The 16,969-nt window shown below is 39.9% G+C and overlaps 1 protein-coding gene across 1 annotated transcript in view; it reads left to right on the top strand.

Moving 5' to 3' along the window:
* The window catches only part of evi5b (ecotropic viral integration site 5b), a 186,473-nt gene that overhangs the window by 90,011 nt on the left and 79,493 nt on the right, over nucleotides 1–16,969 (top strand). The window contains exons 6-13 of the mRNA XM_078561899.1: nucleotides 2,015–2,140; nucleotides 4,909–5,052; nucleotides 5,217–5,306; nucleotides 5,426–5,523; nucleotides 5,894–5,954; nucleotides 10,314–10,367; nucleotides 13,654–13,686; nucleotides 14,340–14,480. Of these exons, the coding sequence (XP_078418025.1) occupies nucleotides 2,015–2,140; nucleotides 4,909–5,052; nucleotides 5,217–5,306; nucleotides 5,426–5,523; nucleotides 5,894–5,954; nucleotides 10,314–10,367; nucleotides 13,654–13,686; nucleotides 14,340–14,480 (747 nt within the window). The remainder of the gene's footprint in view (nucleotides 1–2,014; nucleotides 2,141–4,908; nucleotides 5,053–5,216; nucleotides 5,307–5,425; nucleotides 5,524–5,893; nucleotides 5,955–10,313; nucleotides 10,368–13,653; nucleotides 13,687–14,339; nucleotides 14,481–16,969) is intronic.

The raw sequence follows: 16,969 nt of genomic DNA, 5'->3' as shown, positions 1-16,969 counted from the left end.
TGTCTAGAATATACTCAATCACTGAGCATCTACAGTTCTCTAGAATTCCAAAGTTTCACAACCCTTTGAGTGAAGAAATTTCTCCTCATCTCGGTGCTATACGGTTGACCCCTTATTCTGAGACCGAGACTTCTAGTTCTAGACTTGCCAGCCAGGAAAACATCCTCCCAGCATCTATCCTGCTAAGTACCTAACCTAATCCTCTGGGAAGGCTTAAGGTTAGCATGTGGGTCACATTTCCTGATGCCTGGAGTGTTTCAAGCTCCCAAGTGCATGACCTGCGGCCTTCCATTCAGTATGATACATCTGTAGCTGCTGATTTGCCTAAACATGCCCTCTCTTCCACCATTGCCTTCACCCCAACAAAACTGTCACGTACTACGTTAGAGTCACTAGAGAGCAAAGATAATTCCAAGTGCCTTTTCTCGAGTGCTTCTAAAACTTACCTATTCCCTTTATCCTCAATTTCAACATATGAAGAGCTCATGGAAATTTTTTGTCACCGAGGTGAAGGCCATCTTATTCAGTTTTGTTACTTGCTATCCCCCATTCTCCTTGCCCATCAGTCACTTCCCTACTCTAGTTTTTCCGTCAGTTCTGTGAGCTCTGCTCTCAATCTGGTCAAGCTCACCTTGTCCATAAAACCTACCAATTGCTCCCTCAACCCTATTTCTACTGGACTACTAACCATTCAGTTTTCCTTCCAGGCGCACATGCTAGCTAGGTATTGGAAATGTTTCCTGTGTCTCAGCCCTTTGTCTCCTCCCTTTCAAAAGTGTAGCCATTACCCTATCTCCCATGCACCCCAGAAACATCCACCTGACCCTTCTGTTGTTGCTGATTAATGCCCCATCTCTGACCTCCCTTTTGTCTTTAAAGTTCTTGAGTGATTTTCTCAGATGTTCACATCTGCAATTATAGCTTGAGTCATTGTTTAGATATCCAGTAACTGCAGCTGAAACGTGTATGCTGGGCATTGGATCAGGACAGTATTAGCGGCAGTTATAAAGGTCCAGGTGATGGAATAATCTGTCAGGTCTCATTATTTTCACAATGATCACTTGGTCAAGTTACCTGAAGTTGCCTGGTGCCAGTGAAACTGTACTATAGAGTTATGTCAATGACTTCAGGAAAGGAATTGAGTGAAGAAAATTGATGCAAAGGCAGGAAATTCAGTACGTTACAGTTATGATTCTCAGGGTAGCTGCTGTAATACATTTTTGTTGCTAGTTAATTGGAGAAATTGCTGCAGGAATTGTTAAGAATTGGCCTTCCACTGTGTCGTTGGTCTTCTCTTACCATGGTCTAAAAATGATCCATTTTGAGATTATCTTCCAGCTGACTCTCAGCAATATCCATATATTCACCAATCATTTGTTGTTTTGATCCAATTTCCTGGTATCTGGAGTTTGACAGAACAGTCACATTAAAAGCATATCTCTAAGGTTCTCAGTGTCTTATACTTTCCATTTTCCACTGAGTAGATTCAGTGTGAAATATATTTTTCATAGACTGTAATGAAAGTATTTAAAAATACCATTAGACAGATGCTTTTGTGTTAGTGTGAAATACTTTCAGATGATAGGATGACAATCTTTTTCTTGACTGCACTGAAGCTGATAGGTAAGGTATCACAGCCTTTTTATCTAATACCACTTGAGTATTGCACAGGATATAGTATAACTTCGACCTGACATATGAAAGGTGCCAGCTGACCTTTTATAAGCCTTTCTCCCTCAATTTTTTTAAAGTAAATATCTTGTATGGTGTTAGTTTGATTAGATTGCAAAGGTTAATTTAGGGATGTTGTTATTTCCAGTTTTTTGCAGAAATGTAGAAAGAAGTGTGTACATAAAGGACTAAACAAAATAGAAGTAAAAGCTGACTAAAGAAATTTATATTGAAAATATTTACACATATTCTGTAAAACTTGAATTTTAAGTGCATGAATGTAATGCATATGATTCCCTTGGATCCTTCCAGTCTTAATTTGTGTCTATTTTCTCCTGTGAAGATGCCAGAGGAGGAAGCATTTTGTGTTTTTGTCAAGTTAATGCAAGACTACCGACTCAGAGAACTTTTCAAACCTACTATGGCTGAGCTAGGCCTTTGTATGTATCAATTTGAGTGGATGATACAGGTAAGAGAAAGATTAAACTAAATTAATGTGTGGTTATATTCAGATTTATTTAGGGGGAGGCGATGGCATAGTGGTATTGTCGCTGGACTAGTAACCTAGAGACCCAGGGTAATGCTCTGTGGATCCGGGTTCGTCACGGCCGATGGTGGAATTTGAATTCAGTAAAAATCTGGAATTAAAAGTCCAGTGATGTCCATGAAACTATTGTCAATTGTTGTAAAAACCCCAATCTGGCTTGCTGACATCCTTTAGGGAAGGAAATCTGTCGTCCTTACCTGGTCTGGCCTACACATGACTCCAGACCCACAGCAATGTGGTTGACTCTTATATGCCCTCTGAAATGGCCTAGCAAGCCACTCAGTTGTAACAAACCTTTACAAAGACATGAAAAAGGAATAAAACCAGACGTACCACCCAGCATCTACCTAGGCACCGGAAACGACAACGGCAATCGCAGCCCTGTTGACCCTGCAAAATCATGCTTACTACTTAAAACTTTGGCTAGTGCCAAAATTGGGAGAGCTGTCTCACAGACTAGTCAAGCAACAGCTTGACATAGTCTTCCTCATGGAATCATACCTTACAGATAACGTCCCAGACTCCACCATCACCATCCCTGGGTATGTCCTGTCCCACCGGCAGGACAGACCCAGCAGAGGTGGTGGCACAGTGGTGTACAGTCAGGAGGGAGTTGCCATGGGAGTCCTCAACATCGACTCAGGACCCCATGAAGTCTCATAGCATCAGGTCAAACATGGACAAGGAAACCTCCTGCTGATTACCACATACCGCCCTCCCTCAGCTGATGAATCAGTGCTCCTCCATGTTGAACATCATTTGGAGGAAGCGCTGAGGATGGCAAAGGCGCAGAATGTTTTCTGGGTGGGAGACTTCAATGTCCATCACCAAGAGTGGCTCAGTAGCACCAAGAGTGGCTCGGTAGCACCGAGCTGACCGAGTCCTAAAGGACGTAGCTGCTAGACTGGGTCTGCGGCAGGTGGTGAGGGAACCAACAAGAGGGAAAAACATACTTGACCTCATCCTCACCAACCTGCCTGCTGCAGATGCATCTGTCCGTGACAATATTGGTAGTAGTGACCACCGCACAGTCATTGTGGAGATGAAGTCCCGCCTTCACACTGAGGATACCCTCCATCGTGTTGTGTGGCACTACCACCGTGTTAAATGGTATAGATTTTGAACAGATCTAGCATCTCAAGACTGGGCATCCATAAGGTGCTGTGGGCCATCAGCAGCAGAATTGTACTAGAACACAATCTGTAACCTCGTGGTCCAGCATATCCCCCACTTTACCATTACCATAAAGCCAGGGGATCAACCCTGGTTCAATGAAGAGTGCAGGAGGGCATGCCAGGAGCAGCACCAAGCGTACCTCAAAATAAAAGAGGTGTCAACCTGGTGAAGCTATAAAGCAGGACAACTTGCATGCCAAACAGCATAAGCAGCAAGTGATAGACAGAGCTAAGCGATCCCACAATGAACGAATCAGATCGAAGCTCTGCAGTCCTGCCACATCCAGCTGTGAATGGTGCTGGACAATTAAACAACTCACTGGAGGAGGTGGCTCCACAAATATCCCCATCCTCAATGATGGAGGAGCCCAGCACAGCAGTGCAAAAGATGAGGCTGAAGTATTCGCAACAATCTTCAGCCGACGTGCTGAGTGGATGACCCATCTCGACTTCCGCTGGAGTTCCCCAGCATCACAGATGTCAGTCTTCAGCCAATTCAATTCACTCCACATGATATCAAGAAACGGCTGAAGGCACTGGATACTGCAAAGGCTATGGGCCTTGACAATATTCCGGCAATAGTACTGAAGACTTGTGCTCTAGAATTTGCCACGCCCCTAGCCAAGCTGTCCTTGTACAGCTACAGCACTGGCATCTACCCGGCTATATGGAAAATTACCCAGGTATGTCCTGTACACACAAAGCAGGACAAATCAAACCCAGCCAATTACCGCCCCATCAGTCTACTCTCGATCATCGTTAAAGTAATGGATGGGATCATCAACAATGCTATCAAGCGGCACTTGCTTAGCAATAACCTGCTCACTGATGCCCAGTTTGGGAATTCCCATTGAGTCCAGTTTTGGTAGGGCTCCTTGATGCCACACACAGTCAAATGTTGCCTTGATGTCAAGGGCAGTCACTCTCACCTCACCTTGGGAGTTCAGCTCTTTTGTCCATGTTTGAACCAAGGCTGTAACGAGGTCAGGAGCTGAGTGGCCCTGGCTGAACCTAAACTGGGCATTAGTGAGCAGGTTATTGCTAAGCAAGTGCCGCTTGATAGCACTGTTGATGACCCCTTCCATTACTTTACTGATGATGGAGAGTAGACTGATGGAGTGGTAATTGGCTGGGTTTGATTTGTCTTGCTTTGTGTGTACAGGACGTACCTGGGCAATTTTCCACATGGCTGGGTAGATGCCAGTGTTGTAGCTGTACTGGAACAGCTCCCAATTGAGACAATGTTCATGAATGGTTAGAGGACTGAATTACTCAAAACAACTGACTTATTCAAAATACTTTGGTTTAAGATTTAGCAGTTCCTGTTTTGCCTCCAGAATTACATTCACTTTATACTTCACAGAATGTGGTCTCATGAAAATCAAACTACACCCAGTAACCATCAAACCACCTCAAAAAGATTGAAATATAGTCGTTAGATGTGTGTAGTTCAAATTATACAGTACAGCCATGCCACTTCTGATTTCTGTTGGTTAATATGTTTTGTATTCACAGGAACAGCTACCAGAACTTTATGTGCACTTTCAATCGCAGAGTTTCCACACCTCCATGTACTCTTCTTCCTGGTTCCTTACTATCTTTCTGACTACATTTCCACTACCAGTTGCTACAAGATTATTTGACATTTTCATGTCAGAGGTAAGTAATTGTGCAAATTATACCTACTGCGAAGCACTAAAGCCTTAGTTGTTCACTAACAGTTGTTATAGAAGCGTGCCAAGATATTTGGGGGTAGGAAAAGAAAAAGGATTTTTTAATTAGTCTTTGTTCAGATTTCACTGTGATTTTGTATTTTTTATCAGGGTCTAGAAATTGTTTTTCGTGTTGGGATAGCTATACTACAGGCCAATCAGGCAGAACTGATGCAGCTTGATATGGAGGGAATGTTACAGGTAAAGATGAAACTAACTTAGTGTTTCTGGTTTAAAAAGTGACAATTTTTGTAGTTTATATAATTTTTTAAAAAATATGTTCCACAGTGTTAATTACATCTATGTAATTTTTCCACTAGCATTTTCAAAAAGTCATTCCACATCAGTTTGACAGTGGCCCTGACAAGTTGATCCAAGCGGCTTATCAAATTAAATACAATGCAAAGAAGATGAAGAAGTGGGTATCAGATACAGCTCTATTTTTCTTAAATTTCCATGATATTAATCTGCTTTCCGAGAGTAATCATGCCATTGCAACTTTGACTATCATTGTGCCTACACATTGTGACTTTCCTGTAATGGATAAAGAGAACAGAAGTACAAAACCAAATAATTAGTCAGGCTGCTTTCCTCCTGCTATGGGCACACATATCCTGGTGAGCATTAGAAAACCTGTGATTGTATGAACCTCATTGAGTTGAAAGTATGGCTTCTTAACGGCTTTGGAATACTACACTATCAAAATAGTGTCATATTTGTCTTGATGTCTTATCTGGTGTGTATTATAAATGCTCCATGTACCAGATGAATATATTTCTTATTGTCAGGTTAGAAAAGGAATACACTACAATAAAAAATAAGGAGATGGAAGAGCAAGTAGAAATTAAGGTAAGTGTTGGATTGCTTCACTCAATGGTTATAAGACAGAAAAATTTGCTTGCAAGGTCAAAAGGTTATGCATTGCCTTAACATTGAGAAACAACCCAAGGCACTCACAAGAGATTTCTGTCTCTGCAACTTTTCTATCCGTCCTGCTTTGCATTGTGCATTAAGGAAATATTTCACTGTGATTAGTACAGTTGTAACTGCAGAAAATAAATATTCATGCATTAACTACTGTTCCCACCGGTCTATATTTTCAGTTGTTTTTCATTCATCGTTTCTTTCCACTCATGTTTCACTTGCTGTTTCACTACTTTTTAAACGCTCTGCTTCTCTTAAAACCATTAGTTCCCTGCTGTGCCACAGTTCTATGGATGCCGATTTGCATTCTGATACATTTGCCAAGTGGCAGTTATTCATATGTGAGCCCAGTCAGATTTTTCAACCTGATCCCACCTCTCCACTTTGAACCAAACGTGACAATGCAGGAAACATGGCATAGGACATGTTTCTCTTATTTGACTATATTTACTATGTGCATGTCATTTCGGCCATTGAGTCTGAGGCGGGCCCCACACGTCGATGCGTAAAATGACGCAGTGACGTCGGGCATGCGTCTCAACGTCACCGTGCACCATTCCGGTCTTCAGTTCTGCTGGCGTGCATCGGATTCGGCTGCACGCCCGTCGAACTGTCAAAGGCCTAAAAAGGCCATTAATCACCTCATTAAAGCCATTGTCGGGGCTGCCCATCCACCCTTAAGATTGTCGGGCAGGCAAAGAGCCCAAACTGCCTTCGCATTTTTCACGGAATCTCGTTCACGGGCGGGATGAGGTTTCATGAAGGGTTTATAAGTTTAATAAAACTTTTTATTAAAATTCATTGCCATGTACCAGCTCATGTGACACATGAGGGACATGTCTGAATAATTCTTTTTTTTTTCAAGTTTTCATAATCAAAGTAATCTCCCTGAGGCAGCTCCGACACTCTCCTCCCCGCCCCCGCCTGCACAGGTAGCGCTGAGCACTTCCGGGTGCGCATCACGCTGGGCAGGCCTTAATTGGCAGCGTGCAGCCGATTGCGGGTGGCGATCAGCTGCGCGCCCGCTCCCACCCAGCCTGTCTGACAGGCAGAAAATTTTCCCCCTGCTTTATACCTGCAGCCTGCAAGTTTATTTCTCTCAAATATCTGTCTAATTTCCTTTCGCAATCATTGTCTCCACTTCTACCACCCTGGCAGGCAGCAAGTTCCAGCTCATTACCATAAAAATAAAAGCAAAATACTGCAGATGCTGGAAATAAAAAAAAACAGAAAATGCTGGAAAAACTCAGCAGGTCTGTGACAGCACCTGTGGAGAGAGAAACGGAGTTAATGTTTCAAGTTTTGAAGAAGGGTCATGTGGACTCGAAACGTTAACTTTGTTTCTCTCTCTACAGATGCTGCCAGACCTCCTAAGTTTTTCCAGCATTTTCTGTTTTTGTTGCAGGTCATTACTACTTACTATGTAAAATAAAAATGTTGTTCTTCACATCTCCCCTGTATCTCTTGCCCAAAACCTTAAATCTGTGTCTCCTAGCCCTTGTACCATCAGTTAATGGGAACAGCTTTACTTTCTCTACCTTATCTAAATCTGTCATAATCGTCAGATCTCCCTTCAATTTCCTTTGCTCCACGAAGCACAACCAACCTCACCTTGTAACTAAGTTCCCTCATCCTTGGAACGGCTCTGATAAATCTCCCCAGCACCCTTTCAAGGATCTTTACATCCCTCCTAAACTGGCCAGATCTGGACGCAAAACTCTAGATGTAGCCTAAGCAGAGCTTTATGAAAGTTCTGCTTTTGCACTCAGTACCTCTCTTTCTGAAGTCCAAGATCCCATATGCTTTGTTTTATACTTTCAATATGAAAGATCAATGCACCCAGGTCCCTGTACTCTCTTTAGAACTCTGCATTAAGCCTATATTGCTTCTCCCTATCCCTTCTGCCAAAATGCATCATCTCACACTTCTCTGTATTAAATTCCATCTGCCACTTAGATGGCTAGCAGAATGGGCATATATGTCCTGTGCAGTTGATTGGTGGTATCCTCACTGTCTGTCACACCTTCAGGTTTGGTACCATTGGCAAATTTTGAAATTTTACACTATTTCGGTATCCAAGTCATGTTTGTATATATCTATATGTAATATATCAAAACAATCATAGGTCCTAGCAGTGACCCTTGGGGAACACCACTGTCTACCATTCTCCAGTCTGAAAAACAACCATTTAGCATGGCTTGCTTTTGTTTTCTGTCCTTAAGCCATTTTTTTATTAACCCAAATTGACCCTGACCTCCATATTCCATGAGCCTCAATTGTGTTAACTAGCCTTTTATGTGGTACTTTGTCATATGCTTTCTTAAAACCCATATAGACAACAACCACTGCACTATTTACATCAACTTTCTGTTACTTTAACAAAATATTCAGTTAGATTAGTCAAGCAGGATCTGCCTTCTACAAATCCATGCTGGCTTCCTTAATTAACTGAAACCTCTCCAAAACCTTGTTAATTTTTTCCCTGGTTTTTGTTTCCAAAACCTTATCCCCACTGATATTAAACTGACAAGCTTGTAATTACTAGGAATGTCATAGACTTTCTTCAATGTGGGTGTCACATTTGCCACTTTCCAATCCTCTGGCACCTCCCCTGGACCTAGGGAAGATTGGAAGATTATGGCAAGCCCTACCACTATCTCCATCCCCACTTGCTTTAGCAACCCAGGATGCAAGCCATCCTGACCAGACGACTTGTCCACTCTAAGCATAGCCGGCTTTTCCAGTACATCTTGCCTATCAATTTTTGTCCCATCCATTCCCTTTGCCATCTCCACTTCTACCAATATTTTGTTGGCATCCTCTTTCACACTAAACACCGATATAAAGTAAAAGTCATACGGACTCGAAACGTTAACTGTATTCCTCTCCGCAGATGCTGTCAGACCTGTTGAGTTTTTCCAGATATTTTTGTTTTTGCTACCGATGTAAAGTACTCATAGTATTCTAGCCTTGCCCTGCACCCTTAAGCACATATCGCCTTCTTTGTCCCTAATAGATCCCACCTTGCCTCTTACTACCTGCTTACTATTTACATGTCAGTAGGGGATTTTTAGATTCTCTTTAATGTTAACTGCCACTCTACTCTCATATTCTCTCTTTGTCAGTCATATTTTCCTCTTCACTTCCCCTCTCAACTTACTGTATTTGACCTGGCTCTCCCATAAAGAATTCACCTAACATGCATCATACACTTTCTTCTTTGATTCATCATATTCTCTACCTCCCTCGTCATCCAAGGAACCTTGGCTTTGGTTCCCCTCTTGTTAGCATGTATCTAGTCTGTGCCTGAAACATCTCTTCAAGATCAGCTATTGTTCCATTACAGTTTTCCTGACAAACTTTGGTTCCATTTTACCCTAGCTCGATCCTCTCTCATCCCATTTAAGTCAGCACTCTTCCAATTTAGAACTCTACTTCCGATTTGTTCCTTGCCTTTCTCCGTTACTAATCTAAACCTTACAACAACGATCACGCTTACCCAAGTGTTTTCCCACAGGTACTTGGTCTACTTGGCCCACCTCATTCCCCTGCACCAGATCCAGTAATGTCTCCTCCCTAGTTGGACCGAGAAGATGCTGGTCAAGAATGTTTTCCTGAAGGCATCTCTGAATGCCTCCTCCTCCTTCCCCTTTACTCTAATCTTATCCCAATCGATATTTAGGTAAAATCATCCAATATTACCACTCTACAGTTCTTCCACATCTGTAATTTCCTACAGACTTGCTCCTCTATATCTTTATTTGAAGGCCTAAAATTTAGGCCCTGAAGCATATCCCCAGAAATGTGATTTTTTTTTTGTTGCTTTTTAACTCTAACCAAATAGATGCTATTCTTGCCCCGCCCCCCCCCAAAACAAGGACATCCCCTCTTTTCAACAGTACACTGCCTTCCCTAATCTGTACTGCCAGCCCACCTCCCCTTTTCCTTCTCCACCTTTTCTGATCACTTTGTATCTTTGAATATTAGGCACCTTGCCCCCACCATTTTTAAGCCACATTAATTTTCTCTTTCCTGATGCAAGATGTTGATGTTGCTGCACTTCCCACAGAGCTGCCTTTGGTTTTTCTGTAAGCCTTGCTTACAGAATACAATGGGTATGGTATTTTGTTTAATGAAAAATAATGAAAACTGTAAGCACAACTAGATAGATTTGCATCATCTGGATTGTATGTTTGCTAAAACCTAGAGCTTTTCCATTCAATAGCATTGTTTTAAAAAAGAGGATATATGTAATGTTATTCAGAATGTATTTCCTATTTTTAGAGGTTACGCACAGAAAATCGACTGCTGAAACAGCGCATTGAAACTTTGGAGAAGGTGAGTACTATTAGATTGAGTTATAGAGAATCCAAGATTTTAAGCTTAAAAACTGAGATAGTTTGTTCATTTACAGGTACATTGTCTCAAATCCAGCTATCCAGAAACCAGAGATATCCAAAAACCAGACGTTTTTATAAGTGGTCATGAATGACTTTTTATTAAATGAGTAAAATAATTTACTGACTTGCTCAGCTAGGTGCAGCATTAATGGGGTTGTGCGCAGGTTTAGTCATCGGCTTCGCACACCAGTCTTTTCCTGTGCTCCAAGTGGCCCGAGCGACTTTGACCGCACCACACCTGGTTTGGCCCAGTTCGGCCCAAACTGAAAGCTGGCAAGATCCGAAATCTGGCATTGACTCAGTCCCAAAGTTGTTGGTTTTGAGACACTGTACCCTGTAATAAAAATTCTATGGATTGCTGCGGGAGGTGTTTCACCTGCTTATCTGATCAAAGATGATTTGGAGCCAACAAAATAGCCTGGCTTATTTACTAACAGTGCCTGGCTCAGCTATACATTAATACTAAGCAAAGAGGCATGTGTTACATAGATTTAATAAATACATCTTGGGAACAATCTTGTGTTCTTTAGCAGTATATGGGGTGTGGTGGGGTTGGGAGACAGCACTAGTGTATTAGGTGCACTTTCATACTGATGAGCAAAAAGGATGATTTTCTGGTCATTTCAGTACACTGGCCTGGTTGCCATTGCAGATTTCATATTTGAGAATTGAAACTTAAAAGTTGAAGATTTTTGAGACTGAGGAGCCTTTGGTTTTTCTTACTGATTGCCTGTTGTTTGGGTGGGTGGTGGGGGAAGGAAAAAAACAAAAAATCACAGTATAATGGTAGCAAAATAAGTGGCTGGGTTGAAGCTTATCCATTTTGCCCTCACTTCATCTGAGATAATTGCCGGGTGGATTGCTTGATGCTGCTATGTAATGGACTGTTTAAAAGAGGCATCAGAAAAACTGGAGTGAAAAGCCAACTTTTCTATAAACCGCGGCTGCTTCCACCACTGTGCTGAACACTCTGCACAGCGAATCATGGGCATAGATTTGCTTCCTAACATTCAAACATTACTATACAGGGTTGCCACTCCAATGTCATCTTTTAATGCATTTTCCAACATCTTTAAATCCCCCTTTGCCATTCATTTTTTACAATGTGAGAGGACAATCCTGTTCAGGACTTGGCCAGCCCCTCGTTTTAACACACCCTACTACTTTTCTTCTCATCTGGCCTGCCAATATTGGAAATTCACTCAGCTTGTGTTAAAATTGCGCATGGAAGGATGATGTCACTTTATGCTGTAGTCTTTAAATAGATCAGTGCTTTTTGACTTGCAACAATTATTTTCCTCGTCATTCAGTCATATTCTTCTAAGGAAAGGAATTATCCATGAATTTGTATGAAGCAGCTATGGAAAACAACACACGCACAACATTTTTTAACTCTGGGTAGAGTTTTACGGGGCCGAGACCGTTAAAATGTGGCAAGCCAATCAAAACGCCTTTGACTTTGGCGGGAATGGAAAATCCCACTGGGGGGAAGAGCCGTAAAATGTCGCCCTCTATTATAACTAGAACTAACCTAATTTAAAATAAGGAATTTAAAATTAATATTAGTCTAAATATGAAAGACACAATGAAAGGAACTTTTTAATTTCTTTAACAAGGATTCATTTGCTTACTCCTTAGGCAAGGTTATTTAATGAGTTTTTACAATGTGTATATTTGCTTAATCTAATGGTTTGCTGAGCTCCCCTGTTGGAATTGGTTAATCAAAGTAGAGATTTTAAGTGACAAATATATTTTCGGTCATTTGGGGCTTATGGTTATAACACTGATTTGTACTTGCCTCAATTTTGTACATTTCTGTGTGTTCCACCTAATTTAAGTAAGTAAATTAATAAAAGCTTTTCAATTGTCACAATTTCCGACTGAGTTGGAATTCTTGTAACTCTGTGGAGCATCATTCAAAAGAAAACAATGCTGCTCAAGCAAATCAGAACCTTTACTTAAAAAAAAAGACTTTAAGCATCAGCTCACCTGCAAGAGGTAATTAATCGTACATTCGTTATTTGTCACAACATTTGTTTTATTTCAACTGTTAAGCTATTTAAGGTTTGAGTTACTAATTATTCTTGGATGAAATGTCAGCATTTCTAATTAACTTACTGTAAACCTTAATTGCCTTTCATTATTGTTTGCTGCTTTTAGGTTTGGATAGAACATGATTGCTTGCACATGTAAAACTAAGTTCCATCAAAATAGATGCAAGTCATATTCTGCACAGCAAATTTTGGCTGGCTTTGCCAACTAATGCATCTTTTAATTTAGTGCTAAGTTTTCTGTTTAATTTTCTCTTAACTTTGTGTAATTACCTGAAATATTGCACTAAATGCCTTCATTTGTGCCTTGCTTTAGTGATGTATTCTGTGAGCTATGCTTTTAAGATGTGGTAGCTGATTTACATAATATAGTAGATGATAAATGAGTAGTCTATTTAAAGCGCAGAAGATGAATGCATCAAAATACAATGTTGTTGAAATTCTGAATAGTTTATAACTTACAGTAGAATTTCAGTGGTGGTTATTTATAAAATAAGTGAAAATATACATTTCTCTAAGTAGCAGCATGATGGGTATGATCTGCTGAATGCTTCTTTGCTTTGGTTAGTTTTATAAGCTGCATTGGAAAATGGAGAACTAAAATTGTGAGTACTAATGTGCAGTAGTTCAAATTAATTAGAACAGTGTAAGTTCTATATAGAAGATGATAAAACTTATTTTTATGGCAAACTTTGGTTGATTGAAAGTTTCCTAGCACCTGTTTCTACTACATTTTTTTGAAGTCTAAAGTTGGGATAATAGCTTCTAACAATAGCATGGCTTCTCATTAAATATGAACCTAATGGTACAAAGTACAATTCGCCTCTCTACATAATGTGCTAGAGACACTGCTGATCAAATACCTCTACTTTTTCGAAGTCTTCCTAGAGGACATGTCATGTGAGCTTTTATTCACTCTCCGCCTCCTTTAAGCATATGTAATATATAAATTTAAGTATCAAAAAGAAAACAATTTGAATTATTTCAGTGTCATAACGAAAATGATTTGGATCATTTCCAGGAGGAGTGATTTAAACGGGGCACAACACCTTCCAGAAGTTTTATACAGTTTCTCTTCTATTAGTTTTACAGCTTATTTTATCACTGCTTCTTTTATATTCATTGTTTTCTTAGACTTTCTCTTATATCTGTCTGGATTTTTTCCTTTTGTAGGAAAGTGCTTCTTTGGCAGATAGATTGATCCAGGTACAGTTCCTCATCCTATCCATGTCTTGTAATATGGATAAATGCTGCATCCCTTGGGAAAGACTGTTGTCTTTACTTCTGTTTACAGTTTCTTCCTGTATTGCACAAGATTTGAAATGATGAGTTGTGTGTTTCTGGAAAACGGTTACTCTCTCAAAAAAATATAGTAATAATTGAATTACACAATTTCATTACATTTCAGTAATACTTGAAATAATTAATAAAGGGTAAAGAAGTGTCACTGATCAAATAAATGCCCAGTTGAAATTAAAACCATTGTCCATTGAAACAGTAACCCTATTCAGTAAGTCAGTTTTATTTACAGATGACCATTCCAGATGCACATTTTTAAACCTTTATATAAATGAAGGAGTGTTTGTAATTTTAATGCATGTGCAGCTCCTCACTAACTCCTAAGTTTTCTAATTCAATCGAGGCCATTAATTCTTACTACATGTATATTTAACAGAATTGCATGTAGAAAATTTGGTAAGTGCTTTACATTGCTAAACAGTATATTTCTGGGGGAAAAGATTTTCAAATAATCTAATGTTTGTCCTCTGGGATGCGTTACTAATCTACCAATGTAAATTAGAAAATTTTTCACTACTCCCCCACACCAATCTTTACTCCCTGCACAATTGTGTCCTAAGGGACAAGTGACAAGGGCACAAGAGGCAGAGGAAAACTACCTCATTAAACGGGAGCTGGCCACCTTTAAACAGCAAAGTGATGAGGCTAGTGCTAAGCTGGAGAAAGCTCAGGATACCATCAGGGAGCTCCAAGAGCAACGGGTAAGGAGGCTAGCAGCATCATCTATTTCCTATAATTCATTTGCTTAGTTTGCATCTTATTGTTCATGCCATTTTGTCTCATTTCCAACTCTGAAGTTATTTTTGTTTATTCAGTAATGGAACATAATTTTTACATTACACTTTATGCTTTTCTTCCTTAGGTGTTTGTTGCCAATTCTGTACTTGTAGTAGTCTAGTTCTTCCAGATTTCCTCACTTTTTGTTGTTTAGCACAAAATCCATAATTTTATGCTAGCAGTCTTCTCTAGACCTGCATCATAATGACTTGGATGTATGTAAGTTATACTTAAAAAAAAAAAATTACTTGAGCTGTCATGTTTTTTTTCAGCAACTGTAAACATTGTCAGCCAGCTCCTAAGTAGATAGGCTGAGCCTATAGAGAAAATATTAAAAGTTGAGGCTTGTAGCAGTCGTTTCTGAATAAGCTGCTTGAATGTGGGATTGAGTTTCTGGCTATGATTTATTTTAATAATGTATATATCCCACCTTGGCCTTAAATTTGGCTATTTTTTCTTAAACAAAAGAACAAACATTAATGCATTTGAAGGCAAAGAGTTGTAGTGAAGTAACAAAATAAATGATTTTATCAAAAGTAAGTCTAATGAACTTGAGCAAAGGAGTGAAAGAACTTCAGTACGTGGCATCTGTTGCTTCCTTCTCTAAGTTAATGCTGATGATTCTTTTCATAAACTTATTATGCAAGATTTAACAGTTAGCTTATAAACAGTAATTGAATCGCCGCTTGGTAGTACAGAACTTGAATACTGCAGAAAAGAGAGTCATGTTGCTGAAACTTTTTGTCTCATCAGGACAAATGCAAGAATACTAAATTTGAATCTGGTTCCTGTGTATGAATGTGTATTGCTTCTAGCAATTGTAAATGAGCATGTTCCTTCGGTTGTTTGTAATAGGCAGAATACAGATTGTACTCGAGCTGCCCGTGCTTGCAAAACCCAAAACAAAATGTCTGCTGTGAGATGTGATTCCACAATTGGGCAGCACTTGCTGAACAATTCTTAGTGTGCTAATAGCTGCACTAACCACCAATTTAGGATAATCAGTTGAGCCCATAATGTGGCTCATTTATGTTTGCTTGAAGCGACATACAGGGATTCATTCTCTACAAAAGGAATATGTTCAAGCCTTGCACCTCTTTTGAAAATATCTGGGAGCTTGGGGAGCCTATGGTTTCCCATTGCTTTCTCCATGGCAATACCTCAGCCAATCAGAGTCGACTTGCCAACCAATCAGCATCCTTTCTTCTTCTGTAGTAAAAATTGTTGTGATCATTTGAAAGTTGGCATTATTGAGTTTGTCCTGATAAGTGCAAGATGAAAAGCTTCAACAAGTCCCCCTTTTCAATAATATTGAATCAAAAGACCCCCTAGTACACGGACTCTCTATAAATTTTTGTTGTAACTTTGTGTGATTGAATACAGATACTGCTGGCTGCTTTGGTTATGATCTGAATTTAAAAATCATTTAGCTTTGCAGTTGAAGTTTTGGATACTTTAAAAGCCATAAAAGCAAGCAGTGTTTGAATTTTACTTCCGGATTATTTAGCGGATCCAGAATTGTTATTTTAAACTGTCCCAATGATTTGTTTGTCCAAACATGTGCTTTAACATTGTTGACTTGTTCCCTTGCCCCTGTAGACACTTGCCAAGTGCTGAATGCAGCACAATATGGCACTGATGCAGGATCAGCCCGTCCCAATTCTTTCCTCCCTGTGCACCACTTGCGACTGCCTTTTAAGTATTATATGTGTTCCAGTTGCATTTTGGATGGCAGCCTGAAACTATGCTGCACAATGAAGATGAATTACAGTTATTTGTTTTGAGAAATTGACCCACCTGCAGATATTTGACAACTTGAGTATGGTTGACATCCATTACAGGTTTATACACACGAGATTTATACTTTTTTCATGAAATTTACCATTTTATTTTCATCTATTCGATGCTGAGTGCCGGGTGATAATTAGTTGATCTATCCAGAAAATGCCAACAGCATTGGGCAAATGATGCTTGGAAAATAGTGGGACACTTGATGGAAGAAATCCTTGAATTAAGTAATGGCATCCACAGTCTGAAAGCTGTGACACAGTTGCACCAACAGCAACTTGTATTTATGAAACATCTTCAGTTCAGTTCAGAAAATTCTCCCAAGGTGTTTCATGGAAGTGTAATTAGACAAAAATTGACACTGAATCAAAAAGGCGACATTAAGATGTGACTAATAACTTGGTTATAAAGGTAGGTTTTAAGGCAAGTCTTAAGAGGTGAGAGAGAGGCAGAGGGAATTAGGAGGGAATTCCAGAGGTTTGGGGCCTGGATGACTGAAGGCACAACAGATAATGGTGGAGTGATGCAGATGGATGCACCAGAGTTCAGAGTTGTAGGAACACAGTTCTTGGAGGGCTTTATGGCTGGAGGTAGTTACAGAAATAGGGAGAGGTGAAACCTTGAA

This window comes from Cetorhinus maximus, chromosome 17, assembly GCF_964194155.1.
Source record: "Cetorhinus maximus chromosome 17, sCetMax3.hap1.1, whole genome shotgun sequence".
NCBI lineage: Eukaryota > Metazoa > Chordata > Chondrichthyes > Lamniformes > Cetorhinidae > Cetorhinus > Cetorhinus maximus.
The sequence above is the reverse complement of the archived record's forward strand: the minus strand, read 5'-3'. Positions and strand labels throughout refer to the sequence as shown.